Source organism: Artemia sp. Qi Xiang Cuo, chromosome 13 (genome assembly GCF_049724085.1).
Source record: "Artemia sp. Qi Xiang Cuo chromosome 13, ASM4972408v1, whole genome shotgun sequence".
NCBI classification, from domain to species: Eukaryota; Metazoa; Arthropoda; class Branchiopoda; order Anostraca; family Artemiidae; genus Artemia; species Artemia sp. Qi Xiang Cuo.
This window is the reverse complement of record NC_142806.1, coordinates 5653774-5671126: the sequence shown is the minus strand read 5'-3', so window position 1 is coordinate 5671126 and position 17353 is coordinate 5653774. Positions and strand designations below refer to the sequence as shown.

At 35.4% G+C, this 17353-nt stretch overlaps 1 protein-coding gene across 1 annotated transcript in view; it reads left to right on the top strand.

Moving 5' to 3' along the window:
- Positions 1 to 17353, top strand: part of LOC148944876 (uncharacterized) — a 142188-nt gene that overhangs the window by 746 nt on the left and 124089 nt on the right. Inside the window, exons 2-3 of the mRNA XM_089098879.1 lie at positions 1395 to 1533; positions 4121 to 4353. Of these exons, the coding sequence (XP_088955005.1) occupies positions 1395 to 1533; positions 4121 to 4353 (372 nt within the window). The remainder of the gene's footprint in view (positions 1 to 1394; positions 1534 to 4120; positions 4354 to 17353) is intronic.

The following is a 17353-nucleotide window of genomic DNA, read 5'->3' as shown; positions in this document are numbered from 1 at the left end:
TATTTTATTTAATTTTTTCCATAAAAAACAATGGGAACACTCCATGCGCTTCACAAAATTTCATAACAAAACGCCAATGTAACTATTGTTCCTCAGTGATTTAATTTCACAAGGAATACACCTTTTTTGTAAAAAAAAGGTTGCCATAATCTTGTGGTGGTTGAACGTTTATTTGAGCTTTTGGATTTGTATGTGGAATTTCTAGTGGATTTTTGAACGTTTTGTTGTGTTGTCAACGACCCATTGTTGTCGTTTTTGAAACGCTGCTTTAAAACTGATGAAAAGCTCAGAGAAACCGTCAGAGGTCACTTTAAATCAGTAGCAGCAATGTTTTATAGACATAATATTACAAAGCATACTCCACAGACCTGACAAACACCTCAGTCATCTTAGTTCTTATGTAGAAGAGAAGTATCTTGACAGTACATCGCGTAATAAAATCCTTTTTGTATGTTTACCCATCTTTCTTTATAGCCAAATGAAGGATTAAGAATACCATGCATTAGAGAATAGACCCTTTTAAAATGTAAAAAAAAATGGTTCTGTGCATCCTAATCTCAGAACCCCCTTCACCTTAAGGAGAATAATCAAAAATAAAATATGTATTTTTTTTTCTAGCAAAATAAAGTTTTTTTTAAGTCTATTTTGTCTTTTGACATTTAATTGTCTTTACATTATAGCCATTTGGAGATTGAAAATAAATGACCATCGTATGACCCCCTCCTCCCCCAGGAATATTGTTTTTTTAATCATATGTTTAGTTTCACCTTTTTTTCCTTTGAATACAGGCTGGACCCGGAAGGAATAATTGAGAAGGCCGAATAATGGAACTATAAAGCTCGAACAAAAATGATTTGTAATATGCCTGAAGGATTCTTTGGTGACTAGAATACGGTTACAAAATCACCAGATTCTGTAGAATGACATATATTTCAAGAAGATTAACCCTGAGGATACAAAAAAAAACGAAAAGAAAGAAATAAAGCAAGAAAGAAAAAAGGCACAGAAAAGAAAAAAAAGAAAGAAAGAAATAACGCACTCCAAACAGCTACCCTTTCTACCAGATCTTCCAAAAACACAGTTAAAAGTAATAAGGTCCAACTTCTAGCGATGAGAAAAGCCCATAATAATTAATTATCAAAATAGTCCACGCTCATAAAAACATAAAAGACCTGATTTTTTTTGCATTTCCATTTTCATAGCAAATGTTCAACGTCTGAACTAGACAACTGCGCAAGGGAGATGGGCTTATAGTAAGTACCCCCCCCACTGTATTGAAATAGTCCCTATATTTTTCATTTACTTTGTCTGTTTTTGGTACTTTATTAGAGGCCCATCCTTCCTTCTACCATAAAAATACCGTGCCTAATCCACTCTTTATTTCACATTTATAGTTTGCTTTCGGCGTTCAAATTACGGAAGAAAGTTAGAGAGAAAATTTGTAAGAAGCAGTCATGATGTTACAAATTTGGAAGCTTGCCAGCTAATATGTGCAAGGGAATCTTCATTTGATTGCAAAGGATTTAATTTCAAGTGAGTCCCTCTTTTTAAGCACTAAACCACTTATTTACGCTTCTTCTTCCATATTTCGATTTGCCTGATCAACTGTCTCTATAAAGCTTTTTCATATTGGCACGTCACCCAAATGATTAATTGTGAAAGGACTTAAAATAGGTTTGAATTCCAGAAATTGTATTGTTTCTTTGAAAATATATTATTTTTGCCTTGTCTTTGAGATGGGCTTTATGCTAAATATCAGACCCAACAGATTAAAGTTAATACTTTCTGAATATGCTCAGACTTCCGAGCCAAGGTACTTCTAAAGGCTTTATATTACATTTTTGCAGTCCCTTGGCCTACTGCCTGCCCTTTTAGAACTATTTACTTTCTTCTATCTTACCTGATTATCGTGACATTTGTATTCAAGTATTTTCGTGTCATTTTTGGTACTATTGGTTTCAACTCACTAAATGACGAAAAAGACCCCGATGATGGAATTGCTGAGCCAGTTGCGGATCCATGGGGGGACGGGGGCGCGCCCCCTAGCAGTGTCTAAAATAGTGGAATTTACTTAATTAACTCAAGTTTGCGTTAATTAAACTTGCTCATAACGCAAGTGTATCGGGTCAACCAATTTTGCCCCCCCCTCCTATTTTTTGGCCCCCCCCCCCTAAAAAAAAGTCCTGGATCCGCCCCTGTGCTGAACAGAGAAACTACCATATCGTTTGGATACCCGATCTAAATCTAATACAAACTTACTAACGACTGAATGGGAATTGATGGTAATTTAATGTGCTGACTTACTGAATCATTAATCATATTAAGAATATTAATTGCATTGTTCTTGAAGTTGAAGTCGTCGCTCACCCAAGAAAGAGGTGAACACCCAAACTCCACCTCACCCAAACTCCACCGTCACTCTATCTGAAGTGGAAACAGAAAAATCAAAATTACTTGCAATCTGTCATCCATCACGTGCCTTGGACCTCTTCGCTTGGTTTCCCCATTTCAATGGGTTTAGGACAGCTACTTTGTGAAGAGCACAAGAAACTCATTCTTTTAGACAAGTAAAACAGAAACAGACCAAAATATAGGTCGGAAACAAAAAACTTAAATAAGGGAGAAACGCAAAGAGAAAAACACACAAAATGAGAAGTAGCGATACCATAATTAAGTCTCGCAATCGAGGAGAAAGCATTATGTATCGTAGCACACAAATAACTACCAAGTAGCGAAAAATAAATAAGTCACACATTACTCATCCTCCATGAACGCAGGGAACCATGAACGCCAAATAAATGAACGTTTTCAACGGATCGAAATACGAATTCTCAGTTTGCTACCAAGTCTTACTCCCTTACACCTCGCTCTTTACGAAAAAGTTTGAATTTGTCCAAATTCTTTAAGAACGACTGCAGAAACACAAGAGTCCTTTAATTTGGATAGTAAGAAGTTTTATTAGAAGTAATAAATATCTTTAGCCTAAAGAGCTAGATGTTTTAGAGGGGATGAGGGAGACCCCCCCCCCCTTTATTTACGTAATTATTTCTGTTCATTTTAAGTTTTAATGTTGTTTCTTACTTTCAGTTGAAAAAATCTTGTTTTTTTTATTTAATTTCTACAAGAATTCATAATTTGGCTTAATATTTATATGTTAAAAAAAACTTTTTCAACAATTTTTAATCATTACACCAAAAGTATTGTTTAGTTTAATTTTATGCCTCATCGAGATGACATGAAAAAAGCAACAACATAATATCATTCACAAAAAAAATCTGTCTGTGCTCTTTGACAACCTGGATACACTTACACTCCTTTGATTTATTTAATTTGTAAGAGCAGAAGCAGTAATTCATCCTAATACCCCTACTCGTTCTCGTTATATGTCTGAGGTGTTTTATTGGCAACTATACACAGAATGTCTTTTGATTTAGTTTTAAAACAAAATTTAATATGAAAGTATAATGGGCCAATTGCATAATTGGGGGGGGGGGTTGACATACCCAGTATCTCTAAAGACATAGTTACTGGAATGTTCTACTCTTCTGAACAAAATGGCTATCTTAAAATTTTGACTGGATGTGCTTGTAAAGGGATTGAGCTTGGGAGGAGGGCTGCTGGCCCTCCAATTCCTCTTGATACTTAAAAATGGCACTTGAACTTATAATTTCAATCGAATTACTCACTTTAAAAGTTTAAATGATATTTCTAGCAATTATAGAGCGGCGCTGTCAAAGATATTGCTTATATGCTCTTTTGAAAACCTGCGTGCACATAGTGTTTTTGTTTAATTTGTACTCCCCCTAAATGTTGCCTAAAAGTTTTACCTTAGTACCCTTAGCATCATTAGTTGTAGTGACTGTAGTGGTAGTATTAGTAGTATAAACATAGTGCCTTCTGGCTAGTTCCAAATCCAACACAATATACCCTTAAAGATCTAACTTAATAATGTAAGTCGTTGTTGAGATATTTCTGTGCTACCTTTTTGAAAATCTACATGCTCATAGCTTGTTTTAATTTAGTTCAGCATCTCCCTAAATATTTCATGACGGATTCACCTTGATACTTCTATATTGTGTATTAGAAATTTTTTTGTAAAATGTTTTTGCCACTTCTGCAGAAAGCAAAAGAACACATCCATATTGAAGTGTGAGCTTATCAGCGAAAATGGTCGCATTGGCACAACCTTGTCCTCTGAAGACAAAGATGCAGTATTTTACGAAAAGATTGGCAGAGGAAACGAATGTCAGAAAGACACTGGTTTCAGTGACCGTCTTCTTTTTACGTACGGATCACCATCCAAAGACTATCCATACCTGGACCATCACAAACCTGGACTAAAGTCAATAAATGGTACGTAATAAGCCTTTGTTTTTAAAAGAACTGAGGAGCCAAAGAGCAAAAACAAAGATTAATCTCCTTTATTTTCGTATTACAATGTTAGCCTTAGTTGCTTTTTTTTTCTTATTTCCTTATACAAATCACTTAATTCAATAAATCAAATTCAGAAATTGGGACTATACTAAATTATCCTTAAATTATCTCATGCATAAAGGGGTCTAAAATGCCCGTAGTCTCCCCCTTTATGCTAAAGTTTAGCAATTACTTAACAGGAAGCATTTTAGAGCACAATAAACATAGTCATCTAGTAAATAAAAGTAATATGTTTACTGATCGCTTATCAAAGTATTGGAATGTCATTGGGAGCAGTTATATTTAAAGCATCAGGAAAGGGAGCCTTGGCAAGCCTTGGTATATGGAGTGGGACTTTAGTGGAGCGGTAGCCCCTTCATGCGTAGTAGGCTACAATTTATGTTTTTTTCAAGTTCCAATGTCACTCTTTATTTTTGATTAAGAAGAACTGGAGTTAAAATTCAGCTTTTTTCAATTTTTAATATCATATTAATTAGACTAAGTATGAGGAGGGGGGGTGCGCCTTACATTAAAATTTAATTTTCACGCAGCAATCCTTCTAGGAAAGCGATTTTTTGTTTTTAGGTTTATTTAGTTTTGAAATAGAATATACTAAAACAAGGGATATTCCGTCGACCCGAGCCACTCAATCTCTTGACCTTGAAAATTGAAGCTAGAAATTGAAGTTTAACTTTTTATGGCAACTCCTTGATACTGTTTCTCTTGGATGTCATGCTTCCTCAGCCACTGGGACAAGCAATGTTACTTATGCAATTTGTTTATATTTTACATGCAGGATTTATCATTAGGAAAGGGGGGAGTGTTTGATCCTGGATGTGTCCAAGAAATTGAAAAGTATTGAGATATTGAATCTGCTCCAGTGCCACTACTACTACTGCTATTATCGTGGTTGCAAATGAGACTGCATACGATTGCAACTGTGACTACTTCCAATTGTAATATCTTGCAACTGTGAATATGACCGCTAGCAACTGCTATCCCATTACACGTACTTTAATAGACAGTGATGATAATAACAATGATAGAAATTCACAAAAATACCAAATATTTTGGTCACAAATGCAGTGACCGAAATATCTGGTATTTTTGTGAATTTCTATCACTGTTATTATCATCACTGTCTATTAAAAGGATTTTATCCGTATTTGAACTTTTATTCATCGTCATGGAAAGGCAGTGTGGTATCCAAAATCATATACACGTATTGGAGACTACTTTCAGGGAATGCTCAGGGGGAGGTGGTTAAACTTTAAAATCTAAACCTTAAAGAAAATATATCGCTTTGATGTTTTGATTAAATAAAAAAAAAACAGTTTTTTTTAACTGTAAGTAAGGAACGACGTTAAAACTTAAAACGAACAGAAATTATTCTGTATATGAAAGGGGCTGTCCCCTCCTCAAAGCCTCGCTCTTTACGCTCAAGTTTTTATTGTTTAAAAAATATAAGAGTTGTGAGAAAGTCAAACTTTAGCGTAAAGAGCGAGGCGTTGAGGAGGGGACAGCCCCCTTCATATACGGAATAATTTCTGTTCGTTTTAAGTTTTAACGTCGTTCCTTACTTTCAGTTAAAAAAACTTGTATGTTTATTTAATTTTTGAATGTTTTTGAATTAATGCAGGTTGTTATTGAATTTTGAATTAATGCAACCAGACTCTAGGCAGGTATGCCTTTCCAAAAACTAACCTGACAAGTATGTGTCCAATAAGAAAGTCGTTCATACTCCTGCCATTTACCCGTGCCTCAGCCATTGAAACATTTGCCTCTCAATTACTTGGACTATCTGGTCTTGGTTTTTCTCTGTCTTCAATTACCCAGCCCAGTCTTGATGCAACCTATTGCCCAAAATACTAATTGAATTGAAGTTATCAAGTATTTTGGGCAATAGGTTGCATCAAGACTGGGCTGGGTAATTGTAGACAGAGAAAAACCAAGACCAGATAGTCCAAGTAATTGAGAGGCAAATGTTTCAATGTTTCAATGTTTCAAACTCTAAGTATTGAATTTTTAAAATTGACATAGGACCATAAATTTGCTTGAAATAACAGGCAATACAATCGTTTAACGATTTTTGAATAAAACTCTAAACTCTTAACTAAAACTAAACTAAAGTAGAACTCTAACAAAAACTCTAAGCTAAGACTCAGCTAAAACTCCAAACTCTTAACTATAACTTTACTAAACTATAACTTTAAGTAAAACTCTAATCTATGACTAAGCTAAAACTCCAAACTCTTAACTATATTTAAACTAAACTAGAACTCAAACAAAATTCTAAGCTACGACTCTAAGCTAAAACTCTAAACTCTTTACTATAACAAAACTAAACTTCAACTTTAACAAGAACTCTAAGCTAAGACTCTAAGCTAAAACTCTAAACTATTAACTATGACTAAACTAAACTAGAACTCTAATTAAAACTCTATGTCTAAGCTAAAACTCTAAACTAAAACTAAACTAAACTAGAACTTCAACATAAACTCTAAACTAAGACTCTAAGCTAAAAACTCTAAACTCTTAACTAAAACTAAATAAACTAGAACTCTAACAAAAACTCTAAGTTACGACTCTAAGCTAAAATTGAAAACTCTTAACTATTACTAAACTAAACTTCAACTCTAACAAAAAACTCTAAGCTAAGACTCTAAGCTAAAACTCTAAACTATTAACTAAAACTAAATTAAACTAGAACTTCAACATAAACTCTAAACTAAGACTCTAAGCTAAAAACACTAAATTCTTAACTAAAACTAAACTAAACTAAACTAGAACTTTAAGCTGAGACTCTAAGCTAAAACTCTAACCTTTAAGTAAAACTAAAGTAAACTAAAACTCTAAGCTATGTATCTAAGGTAAAACTCCAAACTCTTAACTATAACTAAACTAAACTAGAACTCTAACAAAAACTCTAAGCTAAGACTCTAAGCTAAAACTCTAAAATCTTAACTAAAACTAAACCAAACTAGAACTCTAACAAAAACTCTAAGCTAAGACTCTAAGTTAAAACTCTAAACTCTTAACTAAAACTAAACTAAACTAGAACACTAATTAAAACTCTAAGTCTAAGCTAAAACTCTAAACTAAACTAGAACTTCAACAAAAAAACTCTAAACTAAGACTCTAAGCTAAAAACTCTAAACTCTTAACTAAAACTAAACTAAACTAGAACTCTAACAAAAACTCTAAGCTAAGGCTCTAAGCTAAAACTCTAAACTCTTAACTAAAACTAAACTAAACTAAAACTCCATGCTAAGTCTCTAAGGTAAAACTCTAAACTCTTAACTATAACTTAACTAAACTATAACTTTAACTAAAACTCTAAGCTATGACTCTAAGCTAAAACTCTAAACTCTTAACTATTACTAAACTAAACTTCAAGTCTAACAAAAAATATAATATATTAATATTATATAAAAATATAAACTCTTTAATTAAAATAAAATAAAATAGAAATAAAACAAAAACTATATTATGTGAATAAAATATAAAATTATAAACTCTTAACTAAAACTAAACTAAACTAGAACTCTAACAGAAACTCTAAAGTAAGACTCTAAGGTAAAACACCAAACTTTTAACTACAATCCACCCATCCCAAATCATAGGTTTTAGACAGCACATATCAACGAAAGACTAAGAAATCTAGCGCAGAAAAGCCCTAAATAGTAATTTACATATCCCAAATCATAAGTTTCAGACTACACACACCTACGAAATACTAGGAAACCTAGCTCATAAAAGCCTGAAATAGTAAACTATTCATCCCAAACTATAGGTTTCCGACAACAATCGTCTATGAGAGAATAAGAATCCTAGCTCTGAAAAGTCCAACTAGTAGACTACACATCACAAATCATAATTTTCTGAAAAAACACACCTATGAAAGGGTAAGAAATCCAGCTCATAAAAGTCAAAAATAGCAACTCGCCCGTCTCAAAACAGGTGTGACAGGCAACATTGAACTATTAAAAACTAAAAAATAAACCTCAAAAAAACTTGAAATAGTAGTTACCGGTTTCCAAATTCATAAGTTCCAGACAGCCTTATTCTAGAAATCACTAAGAAATTTTTCCTCAGAAAGGCCTGCAATAGCCAACTACTCATCCCAAACTAGAAGTTTTAGACAACAAACACCTATGAGGGACTAAGAATCCTAGCTCTGAAAAGTCCAAAAAGCAAACTACACCTCCCAAATCATAATTTTCTGAAAGCACACACCTATGAAAGGCTAAGAAATCTAGCTTTTGAAAAGTCAAAAATGGCAAACCACTCATTCCCAGATCATACGTTTCAGTCAACACACACCTACGAAAAGGCTAAGAAATCCAGCTCAGAAAAGTCAAAAAATAGCAATCCACACATCCCAAATCATATTTTTCAGAAACCACACACATAAGAAAGTCTAATAAATACTTATATTAGTAGTCTTAAATAGAAAATTAACTATTCCATATAATAAGTTTTTGTCTACACACACCTATTACAGACTAAGAAATCTAGTTCATAATATCCTGAAATAGAACACAACTCACTCCAAACTATCTTTTTCAAACAACAAACACCGATGAGGGACTAAGAATCCTAGCTCTGAAAAGTCCAAATAGCAAACTACACATCCCAAATCATAATTTTCTGACAACACACACCTATGAAAGGCTAAGAAACCTAGCTCAGAAAGGTCAAAAATAGAAAATTAACCATCCCAAATCATAGGTTTCAGACAACACACACCTATGAAAGGCTAAGAAACTCAGCTCAGAAAAGTCAAAAGTAGCAATCACCCATCCCAAATCATAGGTTTCTGAAAGCACTTACCTATGAACGACTATGAAATTCAGCTCAGAAAAGCCCAAAATAGAAATACACCCATCCCAAATCATAAGTTTCAGACAACAAACACATATGAGGGACTATGAATCCTAGCTCTGAAAAGTCCAAAAACGCAAACTACAAATCCCAAATCATAATTTTCTGACAGCACAAACCTATGAAAGGCTAAGAAATCTAGCTCAGAAAAGTCAAAAATAGCCATCCACCCATCCCAAATCATAGGTTTCAAACAACACACACCTATGAAAGGCTAAGAAATCCAGCTCAGAAAAGTCAAAAATAGTAATCCACCCATCCCAGATCATAGGTTTCAGACAACACACACCAACGAAAGACTAAGAAATCTAGCTTTGAAAAACCCAAAATAGTAATTTACATATCCAAAATCATAAGTTTCAGACAACATTCACCTACGAAATACTATGAAACCTTAGCTAAGAAAAAGCTTAAATAGCAAACTATTCATCCCAAACTAAAAGTTTCAGACAACAAGGGCCTATGAGAGACTAAGAATCAAAGCTCGGAAAAGTCCAAAAAGCAAACTACACATCCCAAATCATAATTTTCTGACAACACACACCTATGAAAGGCTAAGAAATCTAGCTCAGAAAAGTCAAAAATAGGAAACCACTTATCTCAATGAGAGGTTTCAGACAAAATATACCTATAAAAGGCTAATAAATCCAGCTCAGAAAAGTCAAAAATAGCAACCCACACATCCCAAATCATAGGTTTAAGACAACAGACACCAACGAAAGACTATGAAATCTAGCTCAGAAAAGCCCGAAATAGTAATTTACATATCCCAAATCATAAGTTTCAGACAACACACACCTACGAACGGCTAAGAGATCTAGCTCATAAAAGCCTGAAATAGCAAACTACTCATCCCAAACTATTGGTTTCAGACAACAAACACCTGTGATGGACTGAGAATCCTAGCTCTGAAAAGTCCAAATAGCAAATTACACATCTCAAATCATAATTTTCTGACAACACACATCTCTGAAGGTCTATGAAATCTATCTAAGGAAAGCTTGAAACAGCGAATTACCAACCCCCAATCATTTATTCCAGCCCAAACACTCCTGTGAGCGTCTCAGCAATCTAGACAGTAAAGGTCAAAAAATAGCAACCCACACATTCCAAATCATAGGTTTCAGACAACACATACCTATGAAAGACTAAGAAATCCAACTCAGAAAAGCCCGAAATAGTAATTTACATATCCCAAATCATAAGTTTCAGTCAACACACACCTACGAAAGGCTAAGAAACCTAGCTCATAAAAGCCTGAAATGGCAAACTACTCATCCCAAACTATAGGTTTCAGACAACATACACCTATGAGGGACTAAGAATCCTAGCTCTGAAAAGTCCAAATAGCAAACTACACATCCCAAATCATAATTTTCTGACAACACACACCTATGAAAGGCTAAGAAACCTAGCTAATAAAAGCCGGAAATAGCATATTACCCATCCCAAATCATTAGTTTCAGACAACACACACCATGAACGGCTCAGAAATCCAGCTCAGAAAAGTACAAAATTGCAATCCACCCATCCCAAATCATAGGTTTCAAACAAAACACACAAACGAACGACTGTGAAATCTACCTCAGAAAAGTTCGAAATAGTAATTTACATATCACAAATCATGAGTTTCAGAAAACACACATCAACGAAAGACGGGGCCCGGGGAGGGCCTTTGAGGGTCTGTGGGACCCTTGAGGGCCGGATGGTCCTTTGGGGTTGGGGTAGGGGGATCGGAACCCTTTGGGGTTGGGGTATAGGACCTCACGACACTGTTCAAATGGAACTTGTGTATTCTGACGACCACAGAGTTTCACCCTCAAATCCTCTTCTAAAATCTCTTCAAAAATCATCTTTTAAAATGTCTCTAACTGTTTCACCGAAATAATTCCCTAAAATAATAATTTCTTCTGAAAAGATATAATAAAGCCTTAAAAAAGTATTAAATTGGGGGCTCGGGAGCCTGTGGGGCGCGGGGGGCCGTTGGGGAGCCCGGAAAACCTTTGAGGACCTGGGGGTTCGTTCGGGGTTGGGGCAGGGGGATCGAAAGCCTTTTGGGTTGGGGTAGAGGACCTTACAACACTGTCCAAATGGAACTTGTGTATTATAACGACCAGAGAGTTTCACCCTCAAATCCTCTTCTAAAATCTCTCCAAAAATCGTCTTTTAAAATGTCTCTAACTGTTTCGCCGAAATAATTCCCTAAAATAATAATTTCTTCTGAAAAGATATAACAAAGCCTTAAAAAAGTATTAAAATGAGGGCTCAGGAGCCTTTGGGGCGCCGGGGGCCCTTTGGGAGCCCGGAAAACCTTTGAGGACGGGGGGCTCCCTTTGGGGTTGGGGTAGGGGGATCGGAGCCCTTTGGGGTTGTGGTAGAGGACCTCACGACACTGTTCAAATGGAACTTGTGTATTATAACGACCACAGAGTTTCACCCTCAAATCCTCTTCTAAAATCTCTTCAAAATCATCTTTTAAGATGTCTCTAACTGTTTCGCCCAAATAATTCCCTAAAATGTCTAAAACGGTTTCGCCCAAATAACCCCTAAACGTAATTTCAGCGTGTTCCTTTGTTTTTGGCATCTCTGCGCTGTCACATTTCAAATTACTAAGAAACCTGATTCCCGCACTAAAACAATTCATCGCTAAGATCAAAACATCCGCTCGGAAACAATTCTCTTGGAAGAACTCCAAAGACATTAATATAGACATTCGCTCGGAAACAATTCTCTTTGGAAACAACAAATTAATTCCCCTTTCGTGAATCAATAATTGCCCTTAGAAACAACAAATTAATTCCCCTTTCGTGTCAAATCAATCAATCATGACATCAGCTGTCACGTGTGATCTAAACTTTGCCCTGGAAACAATTCTGGTTGAACTCCAAAGACATTAATTAACTTGACGTCATCTGTCAGACATTAATTAACTTCCCCGGAAACAATTTGATTAATGACTGACACAGGTGTTCCATGTCATTGACCCCATTAACCACGTGTTCTCCCTAATGACTCTATGCCCAAATTTGGTGTTAAGAAAAGTTGTAGGTGGCAGCAGTAGGGCCCCGTGGGGCTATAAGATAGCCTTCTACTTTCACTCCCTAATACTCGTCCAAAACATTCATTCCGCAACTCAGACAGCTCTTCACACTCGGATGCAAAATGAAATAAGTTCTCATTCACACATCCACACATTGGGCAAAAGTAAGGGCCAGCCGCCAGCCTAAACTTTCCCAAAAATTTCCTTCTCTCACCTAAATCCAAATTGTCCCCTCTTATCAACAACAAAATTCTTCAAATCCTCTTTATTCAACCCAAATTTAAAATAAACCTCCTCCCCCCAACCGTCTTTGGCTTGGGAGTAAAACCTCAAAGACATAGATTGGTCCTTATGAGCTGGACACTCTTGGATTTCTTGGTCATATAGGGTTCACTGAACTTCCTTCCATGCTGACACGGTATCAGCTATAGGGCCTTTTCCTTCATTACACATCTCCGAAAGTCCACAAAGGTCCAGGATTTTCTTGACCTGATTTGGCCATGAATCACGTCTACCGTCCTTCAAGCTCTCCAAATGAGCTGACTTAAGAAGCAGAACTCTAGTTAGCCTAATTATCTCCTTCCAGAATTTTACCATTCTAACCAATCTAACACTTCTTAAAGAGAAAAGCCCCAAATCTACTTTCAGTACCACCGAACTAAAAGGCCTAAAATTCTCTTAGAATACCTTAGCTGAACTACTTCTAGCTTAGCTGCTTTAGCAAAACCTTAAACCCCAGAACCCAAATGTAGACTAGAAGCTACTTTTGTCTGGAAAACTCTTTTCAGGATCACCATGTCAGCTAGCTGATTTAAATTACTTCTCAAAAGCATGTTTATTATCCCATTACCCCCTAAATTACAATCTTCTACATGCCTAGACATTCCCCTTAGTGCACTAAACTTAACAAACAAATAAATCAATTCTTTTTAACCTCTAAGACCTTTCCTCCAAATTAAAATGATCCTCTGAATCAACATCTCCTTTACTCCTAAATACTAATACTAATGATTTCTTAGCGTTCAAATCTAAATCCTTCTTTTCTAAATAATTTTTATTATATCTAATTGCTTCTGAAGATTACCTCTGCTATCCGCGAATAACATGCATGATAGCCTAAACCAATCCAAAGATACATAAGGGGCTCCATTATTTTTCAAAAATTTATTTAAATCATTAACAAACAAGGAGAAAAGCTTAAGAGATAAAGTACATTCTTTTTTCACACCCACATGAGACGTAACTAGCATAGAAAATTTTCCCATAACCTTCACAACAAATTTCACCCTCTGATACATATCTGCTATTATTGCTACAAAGCAAGACGGCAGCTCTATTTCTAACAAACTTTCAATTAACAACCTCCTATTTACCGAATCAAAAGCACTTTTCAGGTCTAAAAAGGTTACGAATAGCCGACCATTTTTTCCTCTAGTATATTTGCTTCTCAATACATCCAAAGTAAAAATATGGTCAACAGTGCTGAATGTTGATCTGAATCCCGCTTGCATCGGGCTAAGTATTTCCTCTTTATCTAACCAATCTCTTAGCCTAAATTCCAGAACCTTACAAAACAATTTAGATCTTGATTTGAGACACTTTTTTGACAATGTACATGTACAAAGTGTCTTTTGATCTAGTTAAAATTTTCCCTCAATATAATGGATGGAAGAGTGTGGTAGTAGTAGAAGTAGTGGTAGCAATAATAGTGGTGGTAGTTGTAGCAGTAGTGGTAGCATGCAATTATGCCTTTTTGATCATCTTCCTGATCATTTTCTGAAAGTTCCAAATTGATATTTGGCATAAAAGGCCTGACAGTGATTTTTTTTAAGTCACTGTCAGATAAAAGATAAAGTCCAAGTAATACAAAATCAGGGAGTAAAAACCCTATTTTCAAATAATTTCTCTACAAGTGATTCATCCCGCCTGGCAAAAGTTTTAAATGTTTCAAAAATATCTAAGCTCCAAGTTGCAAGTTTGGTTTACTCGTGTACTAATATTTTAGCACCACTTGGACTAAGACAACTTGTATGTTTCAAATAGCTTCAGAGTACTATTCATACTCAACCACCTCATCTGAAAATAATTCACTCATATCAGAAATGCGCCAGAGCCATAGTCCGTCAGAAATGCCCCAAGTGCACTGTCCGTGCGATATGTTGGTGTAGAGAATTGGAACATGTTGCCCAACAATATTAAAGAATCAATTTCACTAAGTTCATTCATAAACAATATAAAAAATATCTTATTGAGTAGATTAAAGTTCTTTGTTCAGTTTTTCCGTTTAATGCGTTGTGAGTTAAGCATGTGCCCCGTTTGACGGGAGAGACTTGTGAAATGATTTGTTTGTTTTCATATGTAGAATACTCTTACATTGCCCGCTCATATAAAAGAATCAATTTTGCTAATCTCACTCTGAAAAACAAAGTATTTAATAATTTATTATTGAAATTTTTATGCACATTTTTGCTGTTCAGTTTATGTTTTTTTTATTGTTTGTTTAATTTTTCTATTTAATTTTATTTGCAAAAGGTGTATTTTTTGTTCGGCGTGATATCTATGTCAAACGACTGATTTCTCAAATTCTCGTATTGGCTGTTTATGGCCTCTGGCATGTTTGCAGTACGGGAATAAGTATACGTATTTTTTTATATTTTTTTTTCAATAGATCAAGTAAAAGATAAAATCAAATATACCCAGTCATTTCTGATTTACGTCCTTTTTAACATCCGTATACACATAATGTGTTTTCATTTAATTCAACACTGCCTTTAACATTCTCTGAAAGACAGAACTGGATGCCCGTTGTTTTCTTAGAAAGTAAAGTTCAAACACGCACAATTTTTCTCAATAACATATACTATATGTCAACATTAGTAGTATCCCCGTAGGCACTTTGAGCGGGCCCATACGGACTATTTTTTTCTTTTTCACCGTTAATCACGAGGAAAATTTAACGGCGATTCCTCAGGGCAAGACGCAGGTGCATATTACATCATAGAAAATGTTTGCATTTGGGAAGAAACGCTCCTGGATTCCGACGGGACTCATATAGACTATTCTTTTCCTCTCTTAATAATGAAGAAGGTGTAATGGCTATTCCTCAGGGTAAGACGCAGGTGCATGTTACATCATAGGGAATGTTTACATTTTAAAAAACATGGTCCTGGATTTCAATGAGACTAAGTAGGACTACTCTTTTCCTCCCTTAATGATGAGGAAGGTTTAACGGCGATTCCTCGGGGGCAAGACACAATGGCATGTTACATAATAGGGAATATTTACATTTGGGAAGACACGATCCTAGATTCCAATGGGACTCATTAGGACTGTTCTTTTCCTACGTTAATGCTGAAGAAGGTTTAACGGTAATTCCTCAGGGGCAAGACCCAGGTGCATGTTTCATCATAGGGAATGTTAAAATTTGGGAAGGCACGCTCCTAGATTCTGAAGGGACTCATTAAAACTACTCTTTCTCTTTCCTTAATGATGAAAAAGATTTAACGGCAATTCCTCAGGGCAAGACGCAAGTGCATGTTACATCATAGGGAATTTTTATATTTGGGATAGCACGCTCCTGGATTTCGAAAGGAATCATTAGAACATCTCTTTTCTCCCCTTATTGATGAAGCAGAATTAACGACGATTCCTCAGGGCAAGACACAGGTACATTTTACATCATAGGGATTGTTTACATTTGGAAAGACGCGCTCCTGGATTCTGAGGGACTCATTTGGAATACTCTTTTCCTCCCTTAATGATGAAGAAGGTTTAACGACAGTTCATAAGGGGCAAGATGCAGGTTCATGTTACATCATAGGGAATGTTTGCATTTGGAAAGACACGCTCCTGGATTCCGGCGGGACTCATACAGACTACTCTTTTCCTCCCTTAATCATGAAGAAGGCTTAACATAGATTCCTCAGGGCATGACCTATGTGCATGTTACATCCTATGGAATGTCTACATTGAGAGGAAACACTATAACAATTTTTGAAGGTACCCCATGTTTTAAATGGTCGGGTGCTACATAAAAGTAAGATGATACAATCTTGCGTAACCTTGCTTCAATATAAAAAAAGAGTTCACTGTGTCAACATGGATTTTTTGTTAACAGTTATTATAATGTTCGGTTTGATTGACTCAGAATACATTGGATTGAAACATTCCTCGACGGGTGTTATTTTCGAAGTGGCATTTCTATTGTTAGATGAACAATGTCGTGAGGTTTATAGCTATAAATGGAATCTGAAATACAATATGTTTAAAAATGATAAAAACGATGGCGTGCATCATTAAATTTTAAAAACCCAAATGGCTTTTACGATAAAAACATAAGACCACGCAATGAAAATGGTTATGAAATAAATCAAGTACAAGAGAAGATTCAAGAAATTTGCAGTTTTTTCGGTAAGCGAGCTGTTTATCTTAAAGGAACGTGCCGACTGATAAGGTTTTAATAGAAAATGTGATAAAGACCTTCCATTATTCAACTGTGAAAACTTCAATTGTGAGAAATACCCGCATTCAGTTCATGACCCTGAAGATGAAGTTCGGAAATTTGCCCAATGGGTAAATGAGAAGATACCTGACACGGAGAAATACATCAGATAACCAAAGACCTAAACAATAGCTCCTTCTGTCAAAAGGATTGAAAAAGTGTTACAGGCTTAAGTTAATCTAGCCATGAACATTGGACAAAAATTACCCAAGAGCCCTTTTAACGGCTAAAAATTGAGTGATACTCACTAATTTTTCGTTTTGTAGGAGTAATTTGGGGTTGTGTTTTGAATTTTTTTTGGATTCTATAAGAAGCACGACTGTTTATGCAAGATGCTTCAGGACATCTTAAGACGTTTTCTATGACATTTTCTTCAAAGTGTTTCCGGACTTTTTGTTTCCAATACGTTTTTTCAACATTTCTTTAATTTTTAAGCAATGGGGGATGTTTATGAATGACGCATTGTTAGATTTCACTCACCCCAGTGCCCAAAAAATTCATTTTTAGCACCTGCA